The sequence below is a fragment of the Carcharodon carcharias genome, chromosome 12 (genome assembly GCF_017639515.1).
Source record: "Carcharodon carcharias isolate sCarCar2 chromosome 12, sCarCar2.pri, whole genome shotgun sequence".
Lineage (NCBI taxonomy): Eukaryota > Metazoa > Chordata > Chondrichthyes > Lamniformes > Lamnidae > Carcharodon > Carcharodon carcharias.
In genome coordinates this window covers 17,118,606-17,141,343 of record NC_054478.1, presented here as the reverse complement: position 1 = coordinate 17,141,343, position 22,738 = coordinate 17,118,606, and the positions used below count along the sequence as shown (strand labels likewise).

At 44.0% G+C, this 22,738-nt stretch overlaps 1 protein-coding gene across 6 annotated transcripts in view; it reads left to right on the top strand.

The window, feature by feature from the left end:
- The first annotated feature begins 5,933 nt into the window (after positions 1-5,933).
- LOC121284844 (ciliogenesis associated TTC17 interacting protein) overlaps positions 5,934-22,738 on the top strand; it is a 44,679-nt gene continuing 27,874 nt past the window's right edge. For 2 of the 6 annotated variants that reach the window (XR_005944558.1, XM_041200639.1), the window contains exons 1-4: positions 5,934-6,070; positions 14,003-14,355; positions 19,329-19,514; positions 21,418-21,473. Coding sequence is in view for 5 of the 6 variants with exons in the window: in XM_041200639.1 (XP_041056573.1) it covers positions 14,019-14,355; positions 19,329-19,514; positions 21,418-21,473 (579 nt within the window). In the remaining variant the exon portion in view is untranslated. Of the gene's footprint in view, positions 6,071-6,209; positions 6,342-14,002; positions 14,356-19,328; positions 19,515-21,417; positions 21,474-22,738 lie in introns of all 6 variants that reach the window. The other 4 variants (XM_041200641.1, XM_041200642.1, XM_041200640.1 and 1 more) reach the window with 4 other exon arrangements.

Genomic DNA, 22,738 nt, shown 5'->3' with positions numbered 1-22,738 from the left:
AAGAAGAACTTGCATTTCTGCAGTACCATGTACAGTACCATTCAGGACATCCCAAAGCACTTTACAACCAATGAAGCACTTTTAAAGGATGGTTACTGGTGTGATTAGGGAAACGAAACAGCCAATTTGAGCACAGCGAGCTCCTACAAACAACAAATGCGATAATCTGTTTTAATGTCCATTGAGGGAGAAATATTGACCAGATAAACATTGACTTTATTCTTGTGGCGGTGAGCTGCCCTCTTGAGCCATTACAAGGTGTTCCCACAGTGCTGAGAGCTAGGTATTAGCTGGATTTTGTCCATACAATGATAAAGGAATGATGATAAAGGCCCAAGTTGATTCACTTGGTTTGCTGTTGGCAGGATCTTGCTGTGTGCAAAGTGGCTGCTGTTGTTACCCACACAGCATGGCAGACTGCACCACACAGTAAATTCAATGTATTCCATGGCAGTTTGCAGATTTGGAGGGAGCTATTGGAAGAACCAGGCTCAATTTATTGTCACTTGGTAGTACAGAACTTGGAGTATTGCTGAAAAAGGAGGCACCTGGCAAAGATTTCCATCTTGCATTCGTCAAGACAGATGCAAGAATGCTAAATTACAAAGGGAGCAACAATTTAGGACTGTATGAGAAAAGGATATTGGTTGAGGCGTTGCCATGGAGAATGCAGCAGAGAGCTTTTGTTTATTTCAAAAATGGCACAATGTCTGGACATGTTTCTTTTGCCTGCAGGGTACAGGTCCCTGTGTATAAATATATGTGGCTCCTAGCTGGCATAAGTGACTATTATCAGTTGGGCATTGTAAGTCCAACTGATAGAAAAGGATGTGTTGAGAAAAAACTATCTGACTTTAATTCTACAGAATAGCATGTTAAACTATGTAGAAACTTGGTTAAACCACAGTGTTAGTTGTCTTATTGCAAAAATGGTGATAGAGGCAGTGGAGAAAATGCAAATAAGATTTAATCTGATGATACCAGCAGTGAGGGTTCTAACAATCAGGAAGGATTGAATAGACGAGGCTCTCTTCTTTAGGAAAGAGAAGACTGAAGGGTAGCCTGATGGAAGTAATGAAAGGATTTGAAAGGGCAGATGTAGAGATGATTTCATTTTCTGAGGAGATCACAACTAAATATACAACAACTTGTATTTATATAACAGCTTTAATAAAATGGGAGATGGTGGTGTACTAGCAATGTCACTGGGATGGTAATCCAGAGGTCCAGGCTAATTCTTTGGGGACATGAGTTCAAATCCCACCACGGTAGTTGGTGGAATTTAAATTTGTTTAATCTGAATTACAAAGCTATTCTCAGTAATGGTGACCATGGCAACTATCATAGATTGTTGTAAAAACCTATCTGGTTCACTAATGTCCTTCAGGGCAGTAAATCTGCCCGCCTTATCTGGTCTGGCCTGGCCTCCATGTGACTCTAGATTCACAGCAATGTGGTTGACTCTTAACTGCCCTCCTTAAAGCCAGTGACTTTAAGGGCAATTAGGGGATGGGCAACAAATGCTGGCCTTGTAGCAAAGCGAACAAGTTCACATTTTCTCACATTATACTCCATCTGCCAATTTTTTGCCCACTCACTTAACCTATGTGTCCCTTTTCAGAGTCCTTATGTCCTCTTCACAAGTTACTCTCCTACCTATCTTTGTGTTACCAGAGCAAATCATACATTCAGTCCTGTCATCCAAGTCATTAATATAGGTTATAAATAGTTGGAGCCCCAGTACTGATCCCTGTGGCACTTCACTAGTTACAGCTTGCCACACAAAAATGACCCATTTTTCCCTACATTCTGCTTCCTGTTAGTTAACCAATCCTCTATCCGTGTTAATACGTTACCTTCTACACTGAGCTCTTTTTTCATATAGTAATCTTTAATGTGGCACCTTATCAAATGCCTTTTGAAAATTCAAATACACCACATCTACAGGTTCCCCTTTATCTATGTTGCTTGTTACTCCCTCAAAGAATTCTAATAAATTAATCAAACATGATTTCCCCATCACAAAACCATGTGGACTGTCTGATTGCATTCAGATTTTCCAAGTGCCCAAGGAATATAAACTTAATAATAGCTTGTAGAATTTTCCCTAACAGATGTTAAGCCTGTGGTTTCCTGCTTTCTGTCTCCCTCCTTTCTGGAATAGAGGAGTTACTTTCACTATTTTCCAGTCTGATGTGGCCTTAGGGAATTTTGGAAAATTATAACCTATGCACAGCCACTTCTTTTAAGATCCTGAGATGCAGGCCACCAGGTCCTGGGCACTTATCAGCCTTTAAATCTAATATTTTGCTCAGTATCCTTTTGCTCGTGATTGTAATTGTTTTCAGTTCCTCCCTCCGTTTCAGCTCGAGTATTAAGTATTTCTGGGATGTTACTTGTGTCTTCTACAGTGAAGGCACACAAAATACCTGTTCAATGCTTCCACCAGTTCCTTATTTCCTATTATTAATTAATTAAAAAGAGGCAGGTGTGCAGAAACAGAAAATTTTATGACACAGAAGGGGTTCATTTGCCCCATTGTGTGTCTGATGGCTGAGAAAGAACTACCCGGCCTAATCCCACTTTCTAGCTGTTAGTCTGTAGTTCTGTAGGTTACAGCACTTCAAGTGCATATCCAAGTGCTTTTTTAAAATGCAGTGAGGGATTCTACCTCTACCACCCTTTCAGGCAGTGAGGTCTCAACCCCCACTAGCATCTGGGTGAAAAAAATTACTCCTCAGCTCCTCTCTTATCCTTCTCCCAATTATTTAAAATCTATGCCCCTTAAAAATAGCCTTTGTATGTGTTCTAGAATTCCAACAACAGTGACTGTACTTCAAAAGTGCTTCATTGGCTGTAAAGCGCTTTGAGATATCATGAAAGGTACAATATAAACACAAGTCTTTTTTCTCTTATCTAGTCCACTCAGTTTTCTATACCTCAATCAAATCTCCCCTAAGCCTCTTCTGTTCCTGTTAAGTTGCTATATTATTCATAAAGAGCTGAGAACTAATTGTTATATGAATGTACATCCCGGGATGCTGCATTCACTATCACACTGAAGTCATGTGGTGAGTTCACAATGTCTCAGTCTGTCAGCCAGACAGAGAGCCGAAAGAAATACACTTGAAGTTCCAGCATTTTGAGTCCAAAATGTGATTATTTCTAACTTACGGGAACCACAAGACATAACAGTTCCAAAATTTGGCTGCTGCCAAAATTGAAAAGCAGAATAGTGCGAGTGCTGGAAATCTGAAATATAAAAAGAAAATGCGGAAAGAAAACAGAAAGTGCTCAGTCTGCAAGCATGATCCCCAGTTCCTGGTGAACTGTTATTTTTAATTTCTCTGCCTTGCTCTCACCCTAACCGCTCTGTCTTCGGCCTGCTGCACTGTTCTGCTGAAAGTCAACGTAAGCTCAAGAAACAGCACTTCATCTTATGATTAGGCACTTTACAGGTTCCTGGGCTCAACATTGAATTCAACACTTTGAGACCTGTCCTTTCCTTTTCCCTGCTTGTTTCATTTTTTTTTCTTTCAGACAGCAGCACACCTGCTCTAGGTACATCTTTTGTTTCCTTTTTTCCTGCCGCATCGAAGGAACATAGGACTTAGGCCATTCGGCCCTTTGAGCCTGCTCTGCCATTCAATAAAATTATGGCTGATCTGGTTGTGGTTACACCTCCACTCTCCCCTCTGCCCTCCACCACCACCCCCCCCCCCCAACCTCCACCACCTTCCCCCCACCCCCCACCATAACCCGTGATTCCCTTGTCTATCAAAATTCTCTCTAACTCTGTCTTGAAAATTTGCCTTCTGGAGAAGAGAATTCCACATACTAATGACTGAGAGGAAAAATTTCTCCCCATCTCCATCTTAAAAGGGAGACCTCTAATTCTTAAAATTAGAGGTCCCCTAGTTCTAGTTTCCCCTCCAGGAGGTCGGTATCCACCCTGTCAAGCCCCCTCAGAATTTTATATGTTTCAATAAGGTCACCTCTCATTCTTCCAAACTCCAATGGGTGTAGACCCAACCCATTCAACTTTTCTTCATAAAATACGCCAGTCATCTCAGGAATTAGTTGAGTGAACCTTCCCTGAACTGTTTCTAACATAATTATATCCTTTCTCAAATAACACCACCAAAACTGTACACTGTACACTCAATGTGGTCTCACCAAGGCCCTGTGCAGCTGCAGTAAAACTTCTCCTTCATATTCCTTTACCTTGCAATGAACAACAACGCTCCATGAGGCTTCATAATTACTTGCCGTACCTGTACACTAACCTTTTGTGACTTGTGTGCTAGGACAACCAGATCCCTCTGTGCCACCGAGTTCTGCAATCTCTCTCCATTTAAGTAGTTTACTGCTTTTTTATATTTCCTGCCAAAAGAGACAAGTTCATATTTTCTCACATTATACTCCATTTGCCAAATTTTTTGCCCACTCACTTAACCTATTCCTGTTCCTTTGTAGGCTCCTTACTTCCTCTTGACAAGTTATTGTCCTACCTATCTCGGTGTTATCGCCAAATTTAGCTACCATTTGTTCAGTCTGTTCATCCAAGTCATTGATGGAGAGTGTAAATAGTTGGGGCCTCAACACTAATTCCCTTTTGACTCTGAAAGACTAACTCTTCTGTCTTTCAATCTCTGCTGTCCACCCTATCACATACCTTGCTATTGTCCTGGTCCCACACATCCCTTGCTCAAAACCTATTACATCTCTAACTTTTCCAGTTCTTAGGAAGAGTCATTGACCTGAAATGTTAAGGTTGTTTCATTCTCCACAAATGCTGCCCGACTTGCTGAGTGTTTCCAGCACTTTTTGTTTTTATTCCAGCCTATTCAATCTGCCCTCACGGCCAAACCAACATGCGGGGCTAGATAGGGTTGCCAATCCTCCAGGAATGGCCTGGAGTCTCCAGGAATTGAAGATCAATCTCCAGGATGCTGCTGTGTGTAATGCTGGAGAAAAATCTTGAGGACATTTAATTTAAAAAGAAAGTTTTTTAAAAAAAATTTTTCTTCAAACACTTCACTTTACCAGATATAAAAATATTGAAAATAGGGGGGGACAAAAGGCTGTTTGGCTAACAGCCAAGCATCATCCAATTGAGGAATGAACCTTCTTGCTTCCCAATTAGCGTAGAAAGACAGTACGTCACAAGAATGGATGTGTTGGCTGACGAATGGTTGGAGTGTAGAGGAGTGCCCCCATGCTCCAGACATATATGTTATATATATATATATATATATGAATGTGTTATAGATATAAATATATGTTATATATATATATATATGAACATACGAAAGGAGCAGGAGAAGGTCATTTGGCCCTCGAGCCAGCTCCACCATTGGATAAGGTCATGGCTGATCTGTTTGTGGCTTCAACTCTACTTTCCTGCCTCCCCCCCCCACCCCCCCAACCATACCCCTTGATCACAAATAAAAACAGAAAGAAACTCAGCAGGTCTGGCAGCCTCTGTGGAGAGAGAAAAACAAGAGTTAACATTTCGTCCAATGTGACTCTTCTTCGGGTCTGAGATCTGCTTCTCTCTCCACAGAAGCTACCAGACTTGCTGAGTTGTTCCAGCACAAGGAAGGTTCATTCCTCAATTGGATGATGCTTGGCTGTTAGCCAAACAGCCTTTTGTCCCCCCCTATTTTCAATATTTTTATATCTGGTAAAGTGAAGTGTTTGAAGAAAAAATTTTTTTAAAATACTTTCTTATTTCAAGTCTCCAGCAATCGCAATACTGTTGCTTCTACTGTCCATAATAATCACAGTGGGCAACCCTAAGGCTGGATGGGCTGAATGGCCTACGTGTTAAAAGGGTCCTTGTTGCCATGGCGATGACGGGCAGTGGGGAAGACAGCTATGCGAAGGAGGGTGTTTGGGGCGGGGGGGGGGGGGGGGTGGGGAGGTGGCGGGTCCTGGAGCGGACGGAGGCGTTCCCGTCTCCACGGTAACCGGCGCCTTGGCGACAGCACCAGGCAACGGGGTGAGAGTCTCGAGCGCCTGGGAGCCGTTAACTCGCAGCGGATGCGGATTCCTCCACAGGCAGGCGGTGAGAAACTTTATTGTTAGATCCGAAATCTGATTTCTACCCCCTCCTCCCGCTGCCCTCCATTCTAACAGTTAATCTAAACCCTTAGGGGGAAAAAAAAAGCAAATTAACTCGTTTGTACTCGTTGTTCACCGTCCAGGGACCTCGGCGTCTGTCGGTTGCTGATTGTTGGTTTGGTTGTCCCGGTCACCGGATCTGCCCACCGATTGGCTGCCCGAGCTGTCCATCAAAGCCGGCGTTGCCCTTCTCACCGCACGCGGATTGGCTAAAGGTGGGCGCGGAAAATGAACAGATGTGTCTCCTGAATGGCTGGATGGGCTTTCCATCAAGGAGCATGACCTAGCCCATTGGTTGGATTGCAGTTCATCAAGCAGCTTTTTTTAATTCATTAATTGAATGTGGGCGTCGCTGGCTAGGCCAGCATTTATTGCCCATCCCTAATTGCCCTTGTTCAGAGGGCATTTTAAGAGTCAACCACATTGCTTGACCTAGCCTATTGTTTGGATTGGCTGTCCATCCAAGGGGTTTGACCCAACCTATTGGTTGGATTGGCCGTCCATCCCAGAGGGGTTTGACCCAACCCATTGGTTGGATTGGCTGTCCATCCAAGGGGTTTGACCCAACCTATTGGTTGGATTGGCCATCCATCCCGGGGGGGGTGGGGGGTTGACCCAACCCATTGGTTGGATTGGCCGTCCATCCCAGGGGGGTTTGACCCAACTATTGGTTGGATTGGCCGTCCATCCCAGGGGGGTTTGACCCAACCCATTGGTTGCATTGGCTGTCCATCCAAGGGGTTTGACCCAGCCTATTGGTTGGATTAGCTATCCATCAAGGTTGTTGTCCCGGCAATTGGCCTCTGATTGGTGGGAATGTGAAGGACCCTATTTTCAGTGAGGAGGAGAAGTTCTCTTTCAGGCACCCGTTTATGACATTGTCAACTCATTGCTCAACTTCTGCTCTTGCTATCCTATTGATTTTGACTCAGGCTGGAATATAGTACCATCTGTGCTGACTTCCCTCCTGCACTTTACCTGCAATGGCCATTCCTCCTCTGTAGCTTTCATTTATTCTTTCATGGGATGTGGGCGTTGCTGACCAGCCCAGCATTTATTACCCATCCCTAATTCCCTTGAGGTTAGTGCAAGGCAGACGAGCGTGGCATATCATGACAGCAGATCTCCTGAGAGAGAAAGAGTTGCCCTTAAGAAGTTGGTGGTGTGGGTACACCCACAGTGCTGTTAAGGAGGGGTTCCAGGATTTTGACCCAGCGACAGTGAAGGAACTGTTGTAATATGCCTTTAAGCGATGTCAGCATGACATCACTATAAGGGAAATGTGTCACGCGATCTGGTTTCAGCTTCACCTTTGCTTTGAGCAGAGCACAATGCAGCTCTGATTCCTTCAAGCTTTCTACCTTTGCATAAATGTTGTGTGCCTGATGAACCCACAACATATTTTCCCCAAACCCTTATGAGCGATTGGTGCCTTGTGTCTTGTACAGTAAATAAGTCCATTATATCATTATAATAACAGGACAGGAACAGCGATATATTTCCAAGTCAGGATGGTGTATGATTTGGAGGTAGTGTCCCCATGCATCTGCTGTCCTTGTCCTTCTACATGGTAGAGGTAGTGGATTTAGAAAGTGCTGTCGAAGGAGCCTTGTTGAGTTGCTGCAGTGCATCTTGTAGATGGTACATACTGCTCTGCCCACAAGCGATTCTCATTTTGAAAGATTAGAAGTCAAATATAGCAGCAATCTGCTTTTCAAATTACGCTCTACATACCTTCCTAGCCTGAAATAGGGGTTAAAATAACAATAATAAAACAGAAAATGCTGGAAAAACACAGCAGGTCTTTCAGCATCTGTGGAGAGAGAAACAGAGCTAACCTTTCAAGTCCAATTAGACTTCTACAGAACTGGAGAGAGGTACAAATGTGATGGGTTTAATGCTGCTGAAAAAGGGGGAAGGGGCAGGTGGAGCAAAATAGAAGGATGGAAAGGTTGGAGGCAGGAAAAATTAAATGACAAAGATGTCATGGAACACAAGACAAAGGGAGTGGTAATGATAGTATCAAAGACTAAGGACAGAATCGAATATAGTGAGTAAAATGATATGTGGTGAGGTTCGGCGTGCGTCCCGATGTCACCGCGCGTCATTCTGATCTTCAGTTCGGCAGGCGCGCAGCCGACTCCGGTGCGTGCCCACTGAACTGTCAAAGGCCTGTTAAGGCCATTAGTGAACTAATTAAAGTACTTGTCAGGGCTGCCCGTCCAACCTTAAGGCTGGTGGGCAGGAGAAGAGCCCAGACGGCCTTCGCATTTTTCATGGAACCTCATCCACGGGCGGGATGAGGTTCCATGAAGGGCTTATTAATTAAATAAAATGTTTTATGAAAATTCATAAACAGGTCCCAGCTCTTGTGACATTGTCACATGAGGGGACATGTCTGAATAATTTTATTTTTTTTATTTTTCCCATCTTTATGACTGAACTTAATCTCCCTGAGGCACAGAGCTGCCTCAGGGAGATTTCTAAGAGCGCTGGCTCCGACTCTCCCTCCTCCCCCGCCCGCACAGGTAGCGCTGAGCGCTTCCCGGGTGTGCATGTAAAATAGCAGCGATCGGCTCCACACCCGCCTGCGTCCGCTCCCTACCAGCCTGCCCGGCAGGGAGAAAATTCTCCCCTAAAGCTTTGGTCCAGAGTAGGTTTTAATAGCAGAATAAAAGTTAAAATAACTTTTCAGCTTAAATTGTATTCAGTGCAGAGGATAACACTAAGAGGACAGCCACTGATTCTGAGGCATGTATGGATCTGAAACAACTATTTAGGTTGTGGTAATAACTACACATCTGCAGCCTAGGGGTCTCACCCAATCACTGTGAATGCAGAAACAATTGCAGCTTGAGGCCACGTCTGCTGTTACTGTACACCTGCTGTCTCACCCCTTTTAAATTCTTCAGTTCAGTTCAGTGTCAGGAAACAGGTTGTTATGTGACGGAGCATAATGAAGACATGAATTTTATTGTTTGATTGCCAGCAATGCATAACATGCACTTCTCACTCCCTTGAAGAAAGGCATTAATTTAAATGGTTAGCATGGTGGTTATGTTACTGGACTAGTAATCCAAAGGCCTGGGCTCCTGATCCAGGAACGAGATTTCAGTATCCACCATGGCATCTGGAAAATTTAAATTCAGGTCAGAGGCAGGTCAGAGGCTAGGAATCATGCGACGAGTAACTCACCTCCTGACTCCCCAAAGCCTGTCCACCATCTACAAGGCACAAGTCAGGAGTGTGATGGAATATTCCCAACTTGCCTGGATGAGTCCGGGCTCCCACAACACTCCAGAAGCTTGACGCCATCCAGGACAAATGCTCACCTGATTGGCACTACATCTGCAAACATTCACTCCCTCCACCACCAACACACAGTAGCAGCAGTGTGCACCATCTACACGGTGCATTGCAGGAATTCACCAAGGCTCCTTCAACAGCACCTTCCAAACCCATGACCACTACCATCTAGAAGGACAAGGGCAACAGATAGATGGGAACACCACCACCTAGAAGTTCCCCTCCAAGTCACTCACCATCCTGACTTGGAAATATATCGCCGTTCCTTCACAGTCGCTGGGTCAAAATCCTGGAACTCCCTCCCTAACAGCACTGTGGGTGTACCTACACCACATGGACTGCAGCGGTTGAAGAAGACAGCTCACCACCACCTTCTCAAGGGCAACTAGGGATAGGCAATAAATGCTGGGCCCAGCCAGCGAAGCCCACATCATTCGTGAATGAATTAAAAAAAAATCATGAAATAAATTTGGAGTAAAAAGCTCATCTTGGTAATGGTGACCATGAAACTATTGAATCATAAATAAAAACCCACCTGGTTCACTAATGTCCTTTAGGGAAGGAAATCTGCCATCCTTACTCTGTCTGACCTATATGGAACTCCAGACCCACAGAAATGTCGTTGACTTGAGTGCACTCTGAAATTGCCTAGCAATCTACTCAGTTGTATCAAACTGCTACAAAAAAGCCTAACAAGAATAACATTGGACAGATCAACTGAGGCACTGGACATGATAAAGGCACACCCAGCCCAGTCAACCTAACAAAGTCCTCCTCACCAACATCTGGGACCTTGCAAAGTCAGGAGAGACTAGACAAGCAACAGCCTGACATTCTCACAGAATCATAGCCTACAGACAGTGTTACATACACCACCATCACCATCCCTGGATATGTCCTTACCCATCAGCAGGCCAAACCCAGCGGAGGTGGCAGCTCAGTTGTAAACAGTTGGGAGTGAGTTACCCTGTGAGTCCTCAACATTGACTCTGAACTCCATGAAGTCTCATGGCATCAGGACAAGGAAACCTCCCGCTGATTACCACTGACCACTCACCCCCTCTGCTGATGAATCAATACTCCTCCTTGTTGAATACCACTTGGGAGAAGCACTGAGGGTAGCAATGGCACAGAATGTACTCTCTTTCTCAGATTTCAATGTCCATCATCAAGAATTTAGCCTAACCAGCTATGCTAGTTTTTATTTCACTCAACACAATATGTGCAAGGCCTTCTTTTGAGGAGAGAATAATACAGCACAGAAAGAGGCCATTTGGCCCATCATGACTATGCTGGCTCTTTGAAAGAGGTTATCCCTTGTGCTTTCATACTGCGTGTCCTTCACAGACATGTTAGTACTAGTTGGGAACCAGGCAAAGCACAGGGCACCACATTTTAGACCAGACACCAAGGCTTTGGAGAGGGTGCAGAGGAGATTTAGTAGACTGGTAGAAGGGTGAGGGACTTCTGTTATGTAGAGACACTGGAGAAGCTCGGATTGTTCTCCTTGGAGAAGAGAAGGTTAAGAGAAGATTGAATAGAGGCTTTCAAAATCATGGAAGATTTTGATTGAGTAAATAAGGAGCATCAGTAACCAGAGGACTCAGATCCAAGGTAATTGGCAAAAATGCCAGGAGATGAGGAGTGTTATAATCTAGAATGCCCTGTCCTGGAAAGCACATGCAGGTGCACAAACTCTGGGTAAAGACAGGATTTAATCAGTCTATGATGGTCCCACACCCACTATCTGGGTGATAAATGGGAAGTGGGGCAAGGTGACTGAGTTTGCCAGCATCCGTACGATTCTACCCCAGCAACCGTCAGCATCATCAGAAGGAAGAGAAATGTTTGTCTATATAGGAACAGGAGGAGGTTATTCAGCCTTTCCAGCTGTTCTATCATTCATTGCGATCATGGCTGATTCGTATTTTAACTCCATCTACTCACCTTGGTTCCATATCCGTTTATACCCTTCTCTAACAAATCTATCAATCTCAATTCTGAAATTTTCAATTGGGCCCCAGCATCTACAGTGTTGTGTGGGGAGAGAGTTCCAGATTTCCACTCCTGTTTGTGTGAAGAAGTGCTTCCTGACATCACCCCTGAATGTCCTGGTTCTAATTTTAAGGCCATGCCTCCTTATTCTGGACTCCCCCACCACCCCCTAACCAGAAGTGATGATTGTTCTCCATCAACCCTGTCAACGCCTTTAACCGTCATAAACTTTTCAATTCAATCATCCAATAATCTCTTATACAACCAAAAAAAGAAATAAGGAGGGAGAAGATTAAATATGAGGGTAAACTAGCCAGTAATATAAAAGAAGATTGCAAGAGTTTTTTTTAGATATATAAAGGGTAAGAGAGAGGCAAAAGTGGAAAATGACACTAGAGAAGTAGTATTGGGGAACAAAGAAATGGCGGAGGAACTGAATAGGTACTTTGCGTCATTCTTCATGGTGGAAGACACGAGTAACATACCCAAAGTTCAAGAGAGTCGCGGGGCAGAGGTGAGTATGGTGGCCATTACCAAGGAGAAGGTGCCAGGAAAACTGAAAGGTCTGAAGGTGGATAAATCACTTGGACCAGATGGATTACACCCCAGAGTTCTGAAGGAGATAGCTGAAGAGATAGTGGAGGTGTTAGTGGTGATCTTTCAGGAATCACTGGAGTCAGGGAGGGTCCCAGAGGACTGGAAAATTGCTAATGTAAACCCCTGTTTAAGAAGGGAGTGAGGCAAAAGACGGGAAATTACAGGCCAATTAGCCCGACCTCAGTTGTTGGTAAGATTTTAGAGTCCATTATTAAGGATGAGATTTCAGAATACTTGGAACTGCATGGTAAAACAGGGCAAAGTCAGCATGGTTTCATCAAGGGGAGGTCATGCCTGACAAATCTGTTAGAATTCTTTGAGGAGGTAATGAGTAGGTTAGACAAAGGAGAGCCAATGGATGTTATCTACTTGGACTTCCAGAAGGCCTTTGACAAGGTGCCGCACAGGAGGCTGCTCAGTAAGATAAGAGCCCATGGTGTTAGAGGCAAGGTACTAGCTTGGATAGAAGATTGGCTGTCTGGCAGGAGGCAAAGAGTGGGGATAAGGCGGTCCTTCTCAGGATGGCGGCAGGTGACTAGTGGAGTTCCGCAGGGGTCAGTGTTGGGACCACAACATTTCACTTTATACATTAATGATCTAGATGAAGGAACTGAGGGCATTCTGGCTAAGTTTGCAGATGATACAAAGATAGGTGGAGGAACAGGTAGTATTGAGGAGGCGGGGAGGCTGCAGAAGGATTTGGACAGGTTAGGAGAATGGGCAAAGAAGTGGCAGATGGAATACAACTTGGGGAAGTATGAGGTCATGCACTTTGGTAGGAAGAATAGAGGCATAGACTATTTTCTAAATGGGGAGAGAATTCAGAAATCTGGAGTGCAAAGGGACTTGGGAGTCCTAGTCCAGGATTCTCATAAGATTAACTTGCAGGTTGAGTCGTTAGTTAGGAAGGCAAATGCAATGCTGGCATTTATTTCAAGAGGACTAGAATATAAAAGCAGGGATGTGCTGCTGAGGCTTTATAAGGCTCTGGTCAGACCACATTTAGAATATTGTGAGTAATTTTGGGCACCGTATCTCAGGAAGGATGTACTGGCCCTGAAGAGGGTCAAGAGGAGGTTCACAAGAATGATCCCAGGAATAAAAGGCTTAATGTATGAGGAACATTTGAGGACTCTGGGTCTATACTCGATGGAGTTTAGAAGGATGGGGGGGATCTGATTGAAACTTACAGAATACTGAAAGGCCTGGTTAGAGTGGACGTGGGGAAGATGTTTCCATTAGTAGGAAAGACTAGGACCTGAGGGCACAGCCTCAGAGTAAAGGGAAGACCTTTTAGAACAGAGATGAGGAGAAACTTCTTTAGCCAGAGAGTGGTGAATCTATGAAATTCATTGCCACAGAAGGCTGTGGAGGCCAGGTCATTGAGTGTATTTAAGAGCGAGATAGATAAGTTCTTGATTGGTAAGGGGATCAAAGGTTACGGGGAGAAGGCGGGAGAATGGGGTTGAGAAACTTATCAACCATGATTGAATGGTGGAGCAGACTCGATGGGCCAAATAGCCTAATTTCTGCTCCTATGTCTTATGGTCTTATACTCAATGGAGTACAAGCCTAGTCCATGCAACCTGTCCTTGTAATTTAACCCCTTTTGCCCCATGTCCAAGAACAAATAAAAAAAACCACCCTGGTGTCATTTCGGTGAGTGCGGAGTTCTGGCCACGCTTGAGAGCAGTCCTTTTTCTTTTGGTGTTTTGAGATCTCACTTGAATATATCAGTTCTTCTGAAAGGTGTTTCTTTGGATATCTGCTTCATGATGTGTGACTGTGAGTCACTGTAGATACAGAGCCCAGCACATATCAGCACCTTCGCAAAGGGAGAAGGGAGAGGGAAACTACTGGGGGGAAAAGGGGGGAAGATGTTGCCTTCTTGAATAGCACAGGGTTTAATTATTCGTTTTGAGCTACACGAGCCAAACAGGTCCCTTCGTTCTCCTGAACTTTACCTTTTGTCTTGTAGGGAGGCAGGTTGCAGAATGTCGACGTCTGAATTTCCAGATGTGGAGGCACCCTCAGATTTGGCAGCTCCAGAACGGCTGGAATCCCCAGAGCTGGATACCTCTCTGGGAGAGCTGGCTCACCAAGAATCATCGGATCAGCTTGGACAGCTGGCACCCCCAGGTCAGCCCGAGACAGAAGACCAACTGGCACCCCCAGGTCAGCTCGAGACAGAAGACCAACTGGCACCCCCAGGTCAGCTCGAGACAGAAGACCAACTGGCACCCCCAGGTCAGGCACTAACTCCAGAACAACCATCACCAGAGCTTTTGCCAACAGTCAGTCCTGAAGCCATTAATTTCCTGACTTCAATCAGTAAGTGTCCAACTTCTAGAACTGAAGCTAGCACCATATTAGACAGATAAAGGTAAAATACTGCAGGTGCTGGAAATCTGAAACAAAAACAAAAATTGCTGGAAAAACTCAGCATTAGATTTTCGAAATGTTTACTCTGTCTTTCTCTCCACAGATGCTGTCAGACCTGCTGAGTTTTTCCACCATATCAACCAGGATTGTTGTGTATGCCCCTTCCTCTGCCTGACCACAAATAGACATATGTGTTCAAACAGTTGCTTGGTAGTACAGAACGTGAATATTACCGAAAAGAGAGATAGTTTGCCGAAACTTTTCTTCTTGCATTCATCAGGACAAACACAAGAATGCCAAATTTCAAACGATCACAACAATTTATACCATTGGAAAAAAGGGTGCTGATTGGTTGGCAAGTCGACTGATTGGCCGAGGCATTGCCATGGAGATAGCAACAGGGAACAATAGGCTCCCCAAGCTCCCAGTTAATTCAAAAAAAGGCACAAGGCTTGAACATAGTCCTTTTGTTTGCAGAGAACTGGTCCCTGTGTAGGATTGTATGTCGCTTCGAGCAGGTGTAAATGAGCCATGACTGATACATCGTACATCACAGTGATTGGCTGATCGAATCAAACAGCATGTTCCTTCAGTCATCCATAATGGGCAGAGTACAGACCGTACTCAACCAGCCCACGCTTGCAAAATCCAAAATGGACCATCTACTTTTAGATGTGATTCCACGATTGGGCATGTTATGATACGGCAGGTGGTATTTGCCAGGCTGACCAAATCCACAAGAGAAACCAGGCCACTCAACACAACGGTTTTGCTATTTGTATTTATTACAAGAAGGTTTGTGCACTGCACTGAATTCAGAAGTGATGAGTTCACTAACGCCTTTAGAGATTTAAAAAATTAAATTAAAACATTTATTAACAAAAGACAAGAATAAAACACATACATAAGATTACAGTTATTTAACAAATCCCAGAATTCCTAATTAACCTGACTCCCACCTATACACCCACTTTAAGGCAACAGTCCAAAATAGATTTTAAATTTAGAGAGGCTTCCAGCAAGGTTACCACAAGCACCCACTTTACTGTGGAATTCCAAAGGCTTTTAACACAACTTTGGTTACTGGAATAGTAGACTTCTGCAAAGTGGCTAGAAGCTGTTTCCCCAAGTCTGTATCAAATGATGGATCTTTTGGATCTTACACCGCCACCCTCAATACAAATTCCATCCTTTTTAAAATATATTTCCTCCTCTTTAATATGTAAATGCCTTTGTTCCCATATGACTTTGGAATTTACTTTTGTCGTAGTGTAAAAATCTTTCATGTTGTCAATATGGCCTTTTCCTTCTGGGAAAAGTAAACATATCAAAGTAAACACAAATAACCTTGCTCTATTTATCCTGTCAGTTGTAAAACTTTATCGTGTTTCTTTGAAAACCAAATGCCTCTCCACTTATTTTAAAATGCAAATTTCATTCACACCCTATCTGCTGAGATTTTTACCGTGGCTCACTCATTAGCATTTCAAATACCCTTTTCACACCTAATACTTGATAATTTCAACATTGCAGTCTATCAGACTCTGATTCAATTAAATCAGCCACACAGACAGAACCATCCACATGCACATAAATTATGCACACAATAATATTATGAAAAATATGGTAGTTTTGTGACAGGCAGCACATGCTGGATAATCCTGAGTGTGCTAACAGCTACACCAACAACCAATTTAAGATAATCAGAGTTGACTTGCCAACTGTACAATAAATTTCTTTTTTCCTGTAGTATAAATTGTTGTGGATCGTTTGAAATTTGGCATTCTTGATATAAGGTAGCCGCTGAGTCCTGATGAATGCAAAGCAAAAAGCTTCAGCAACTTGTCTCTCTTTTCAGCAATATTCAAGATGTATGTGTCTGTTCATCACTGTTGTCCCATATACTATCCACATGTAACTAACTGGGAATCCTGCATTCTGATTGCTGAATGACACAATTGACACCGTTTTCAGCCATGTGATTTTTATATTCAAGCTGGCACATGTTCGGATGAAACTTCTGTGCATTTGTTTGTGAAATGGCAAGAGGAAAAGCATAGTTTGAGATTGTTTTTTGATGGCCGTGAGGGCTTTGGATCCTTACGTAGGATATACGGCACAGAAGCAGACCATTTGGCCCAACCAAACCAGGCCAGTGTTGATGCTCTACTTGACTCTCATCTTTCCTCATCTAAATCTATCATTACAACCCTCTATTCCCCATTCTTCATATGCTTTCCTAGCTTCCCTTAAATTCACTTCAGCTATTCAATGTGGGAGCGAGTTCCACATTCTCACCACTCTTTGGGTGAGCAAGTTTCTTCTGAATTTCCTATTGGATTTCTTGGTGGCTACCTTATATTGGTGGCCACTAGTTATGCTCTTCCCCACGAGACGAAACATCCTCTCAGTATCCACTCTATTAAAACCTTTCAGAATTTTAAAGACCTCTATTAGCTCACCACGTAGCCTTCTGTGGTAGCAGAATGCTTGTAGATGTTCACTGAATTTATACATATATCTGAAGAACATTTACCTGTCTTGTGTGTATGGTGTTTTCTATTCAGATATGCTTAAATACCACATCTGGGACTAGTTGGCAATTTCTATTGGATAACAGTGATGTACACGTGTGTATGGTTTCTGAAACTTTTGATATCAAACCTGTACATGCAATGTTTGGCAAGGGTTAGAACTTCCCATATTCCCAGCTGGTGGAGTGATGCGTTCCATTCACTGGTTGACTCCTCTCTTGCGTAGCTGACACAAGAAGCTTGTTGAGGGAAAGCATGGTGGAGGAAATGCTGCCACTTTGTGGTTCCTACTGTGTCGCTCTACTCTGCGGCTGGTTACAGTTGTGTGTCTGTTTCTGTATGTTTGCATCTTCAACACATACCAAGTCAAGCACAGGCTCTGAGCATCAAGTACTTCCAGGTCTTGTGCAACAATAAAAATTTATATTTATAAAACATCATTAACAAAATAAAATGTTCAAAAGCAATTCGCAGGAGTGTTATAAAGCAAAACTTGACACCAAACCACATAAAGCAGATGACCAAAAGTTTGGCCAAAGAGATATTTTTAAAGGGACACCTTAAAGAAGGAAAGAGAAGCAGGGAGATTTAGGAAGGGAATTCCAGAGCTTAGGGACCAGGCAGCTGAAGGCACAACCACCAAAGGTGGTGCGATTAAAATTGGGGATGCTCAAGAGGTTAGAATTAGAGGATACCTTGGATGGTTGTGGGACTGAAGAAAATTACAGAGGTGTGATGGGTCGAGGCCATGGAGGTATTTGAAATCAAGGTGGAACCAAAACAGGTACAGCACAGGTTCTATACAAAGTAAAGGTCTCTCTACACTGTCCCCATCAAACACTCCTAGGACAGGTACAGCACGGGGTTAGGTACAAAGTAAAGGTCCCTCTATACTGTCCCCATCAAACACTCCCAGGACAGGTACAGCATGGGGTTAGATACAGAGCAGAGCTCCCTCTACACTGTCCCCATCAAACACTCCCAGGACAGGTACAGCACAGGGCTAGATACAGAGTAAAGCTCCCTCTACACTGTCTCCATCAAACGCTCCCAGGGCAGGTACAGCACAGGTTCTATACAAAGTAAAGCTCCCTCTACACTGTCCCCATCAAACACTCCCAGGACAGGTACAGCACGGGGTTATATACAAAGTAAAGGTTCCTCTACACTGTTCCCATCAAACACTCCTAGGACAGGTGTGGAGGAATAAAATACGTGTATAATTGTGAATGAAATAAACTACATGTATAATTGGGAAAGGAAATTAAAGTACATGTATAATGAAATTACTGTAGAATGTCCCCAAACAGTCAGGCAGCCAGCACCTAAATTAGCAAATCAAAGGGCCAGTGCTACCTTCCCAGACCAAGGGGCTCCGGATGTCAGATATGGTTGCAAAATCCAAGAGGGAAAAAACTTTTGTGTGTACATTGCCCAAGATATTAATAGCATCTATTTGCTGAACCATCGACATTGTCCTGTCTATTTGCTAAACCATCGACGTTGTCCTGTCTATTTGCTAAACCATTGACATTGTCCTGTCTATTTGCTGAACCATCGACATTGTCCTGTCTATTTGCTAAACCATCGACATTGTCCTGTCTATTTGCTAAACCATTGACATTGTCCTGTCTAATCATTAAATCATCAACACTGATTGCTGTCCTTTGAAGCCATTTGAAACTATTGTAATTGCCCAAGTTTCTGTCATGAACCTTTTGCTATATCTATGTGTGTAAAGAGGTGTTAGTCAGAGACTGGTTCGCTCCGTTGTATGCGACTAGGCTCTCCGTGATATCACGATTTTAATAAAGACTTCCTAGAGAAGCCTCCAGGGTCTGAGTGTTCACTCCGTTTTTCCACAACAACAGGTACAGCACGGGGTTAGATACAGAGTAAAGGTCCCTCTACACTGTCCCCATCAAACACTCCCAGGACAGGTACAGCACAGGGTTAGATACAGAGTAAAGGTCCCTCTACACTGTCCCCATCAAACACTCCCAGGACAGGCGCAGCACGGGGTTAGATACAAGGTAAAGGTCCCTCTACACTGTCCCCATCAAACACTCCCAGGACAGGTACAGCACGGGGTTAGATACAGAGTAAAGCTCCCCCTGACTTCTGACTTCAGTGCATATACCTTTTCATAATAAAAATACAAATTTCAAGTCATTGTGATAGGTTGGCCAAGTTTCCTTTTGGGAATTGGTCAGTCCGGCAATTACCAACTGCCATATCATAACAATTTTAAAGGCACTACATAAATACAAGTTGTTGTTGTGTCAGTCAGGTCTACAACTGAACTCAGATGCCAGGGGTGAAAGAATACTATGCTGTCCATGTTTAACAACTCTGCTGATTTTCAAGGTGATGAATTGTGTGTTTCAGCAACGAAGGAATTGCAGACGCTTCACTTCACGGACTCCCTGGTGACGATTTCTGATACAGGGAGAGAGCTTGGTGAATTTACCATCACAGTTCTGCCCATCTTGTATAATTCCTTCTCATCTTTAAGCGTTCATGCCAACAGCCACGGCTCCATTGACTCAATTCCATGTGGAACATCCATCTCAGGTATGTCTCGGCCATATCCCTGAGCTTTTAGAGCACTGTCGCTGGGTCTAAATCCTGGAACTCCCTCCCTACACCACATGGACTGCAACGGTTAAAGAAGGCAGCTCACCACCACCTTCTGAAGGGCAACTAGGGGTGGGCAATAAATGCTGGCCCAGCCAGCGATGCCCACATCCTGCATAAGAATTTTTAAAAAGCTTTATATGTCTTTCTCTTCCTCCAGTCCAATACTTCATTACACCCCTCCCCACCTGTAAGTGTTAGCTTCAGTTGGGCTGCACTTGTGTTGGCATTGAAAACCATTCTCCTTCCAGCAATCATTCATGTACCAGTTTAGGTAGTAGGCTACTTGACTGTACAGGGCATCGCAGTGAGCCAGCGAGGCTCACTGGATAACATTCAGGAGTAGAAATCCTGGTTTATTATTTTCTTTTGCTCAGAGTTGCTGAATACCAACTGTTGTCATCCTGGCTGAGATCAACTCAGACCAAGAATCAGATCTGTCCTGAATGGCACAGTGCTGCATGCATATGATGCATTTACCAAGCTGCTTCATCGGCAGCAGCTGTGGTGCTAAAGACTAACCCAGAATCTTCCACTTCCAAAGCCATAACTTACAAACCAGCGTTGCAGACCTTAATAGAAGAAAGACTTGCAGTTATATAGCACCTTTCAGAGCCTCAGGATGTCCCAAAGTACTTCGCAGAGAATGAAGTATATTCAAAGTGCAGTCACTGTTGTAATGTAGGAGATACAGCAGCCAATTTATGTACAGCAAGCTCCCACAACTGGCATCGGACTAAAGGTGAAAAGCCAGCATCAAACCTGTGGCCCAGTTTATTTTAAACTTTTGTTGATTTAGTTAACAAGATGGGTTTGATAATGTTAATAATCAGTTGGAAAGTTGTGCCTTTAAGTCCAACTGCAGAAACTTGAGCACAAAATCTAGGCTGACATTCCAGTGCAGCACTGAGGGAGTACTGCACTGTTGGAGGTGCTGTTTTTCAGATGAGAAGGCAGGTGGGTGTAAAAGAACCCAAGGTACTATTTTGAAGAGGAGCAGGGGCGTTCTCTGTGGTAAACTGGTCAATATTTATCTCTCAACTAAATCGCTTAAAGAGATTATCTGATCGTTTATCACATTGCTGTGTGTGGGAGCTTGCTGTGCACAAGTTGGCTGCCATCTTTCCTACAACAGTAATTACACTTCAAAAGTACTTCACTGGCTGTAAGGTACCTTGGAATTGCCCGAGACCTTGAAAGACCCTGCAGAGATGCAAATTTGAAATTTGTTCTTTCTTTGAGAAGTAATCATAAAGAATTCCCTCTCTCAACAAATTCCTGTTCAGTGTGTGATGAGAATTTGTCCTCGGCACTCTTGGGCAAGACAATCATTTGATTGATTCAGTTGCTGATCATCCTTTAAGAATTAATTCTCAGGATGTGGGCATTGCTGGCAAGGCGGGCACTGGTCGCCCACCCCTTGGTTGTCCTGAGAAGGGGTTGGTGGGCTGGGACGTGATGAGTTACAGTACCGCTGAATGGCTTGCTGTGCCACATCACAGAGCACACAGGAGTTAGCCACATTGGTGTGGGACTGGAGTCACATAAAGGATGGCAGGTTTCCTACCCATGAAGGACATCAGAGAGCAAATTGGGTTTTGACAATAATCCAACAGCTTTGTGGTCACTTTTTTTTTAACCAACACTGCACTTTTATTCAGGATTTTTTAAAAACTGAATTCAGAATTGCTGGTTGGTGATCGAGAGTTGCAATCGCGGCTGACTTATCCGGTCTCCCCCAGCTCATTGAGCAGAGTCAGTGACCTTCTGGCTTCAGTGTGAAGCCAAGCTATGCAATAACCTCTCTTGGGGGACTTCTAAAACTGAGTTTATTTTACAGCTTACCTCACTCAAAATCTTGAAACATTGGAACACTACCACCATGAATATATAAAGGTAATTCATTGTCTTACTGCTTTTTGCTTTGATGTTTACACTTGTGGGGTAGGCTAAAAACTAGGGAGCATAGATACCAATAAATCCAATAGGAAATTCGGGAGAAGTTTCTTTACCCAGAGAGCGGTGAGAATGTGGAACTCGTTACCACATGGAGTAGTTGAGGTGAATAGCAGAGATGCATGTAAGGGAAAGCGAGGTATGCAAATGATGGAGAAGGGAACAACAGCAACAACAATTTGAATTTACATGGCACCTCTAATGTAACAAAACATACAAGGCACTTCAAAGGAGTGTTATAAAGTAAAATTTGACACTGTGAAGAGATATTAGGACAAGTGACCAGAAAGCTTGTTCAAAGAGGCAGGTTTTCATGAGCGTCTTAAAGAGAGAGGCAGATACAGTAAGTCCTCCCTTTACGTTGATTCACTTAACATGGTTTTACTTTAACGCTGTTAAGAAAGTAGTGTCGATATATCCAACTTTGCCAGTTTCACTTTACCGTTGTTTGCCACAGGCTTCTTCTTCTGTAGGAAGAACCTTCCTGCCTGCTCACTTGACCTTTACCACAGCAATTCTGCTCTTGCCATCAGTCTCTCTTCCTCCCACTGCCAGCCTTAACACCCAGTGTTGCCTCTGACCTGCCCTCGCCTCCTGGTCTCACCTTCTGCCCTCACCTTCAACCTCTATTCTTACCTTAGGCTCTGGGGTCTGTTCTTGCTGCTGCTGGCTCCGCTCCTGGTTCCTAATGCTGGTTCCACTCCTGGTTTCACTCCTAGCTGCGCTCCTGGCTCCACTCCTGGCTCCTGCTGCTAGCTACACTCATGGCTTCACTCCTAGCTGCGCTCCTGGCTCCTGCTGCTAGCTACGCTCATGGCTACACTTCTGGCTGTGTCCCTGGCACCACTCCTGGTTCCACTCCTAGCTCCTGTTGCTGGCTCCACTCCTAGCTCCTGTTGCTGGCTCCACTCCTAGCTCCTGTTGCTGGCTTCACTCCTAGATCCTGCTGCTGGCTATGCGCTTGCTACACCCTTGGTTGCATTCCTGGCTCCACTCCTGTCTCTGCTCCAAGCTCCTGCTGCTGGCTCCACTGCTGAACTCACACTGAAGTGCTGGCCTCCATCTAGTGGCAGAAGTTGGTCAGTGCTGGTAGTCATGACTTCAGCTGTTACCTGTACTGACCAACTCCTGCCACTAGATAGAGCCTGGTCAATCTAAAAGTATTGTTAAAAACAAAAAAACTGCGGATGCTGGAAATCCAAAAC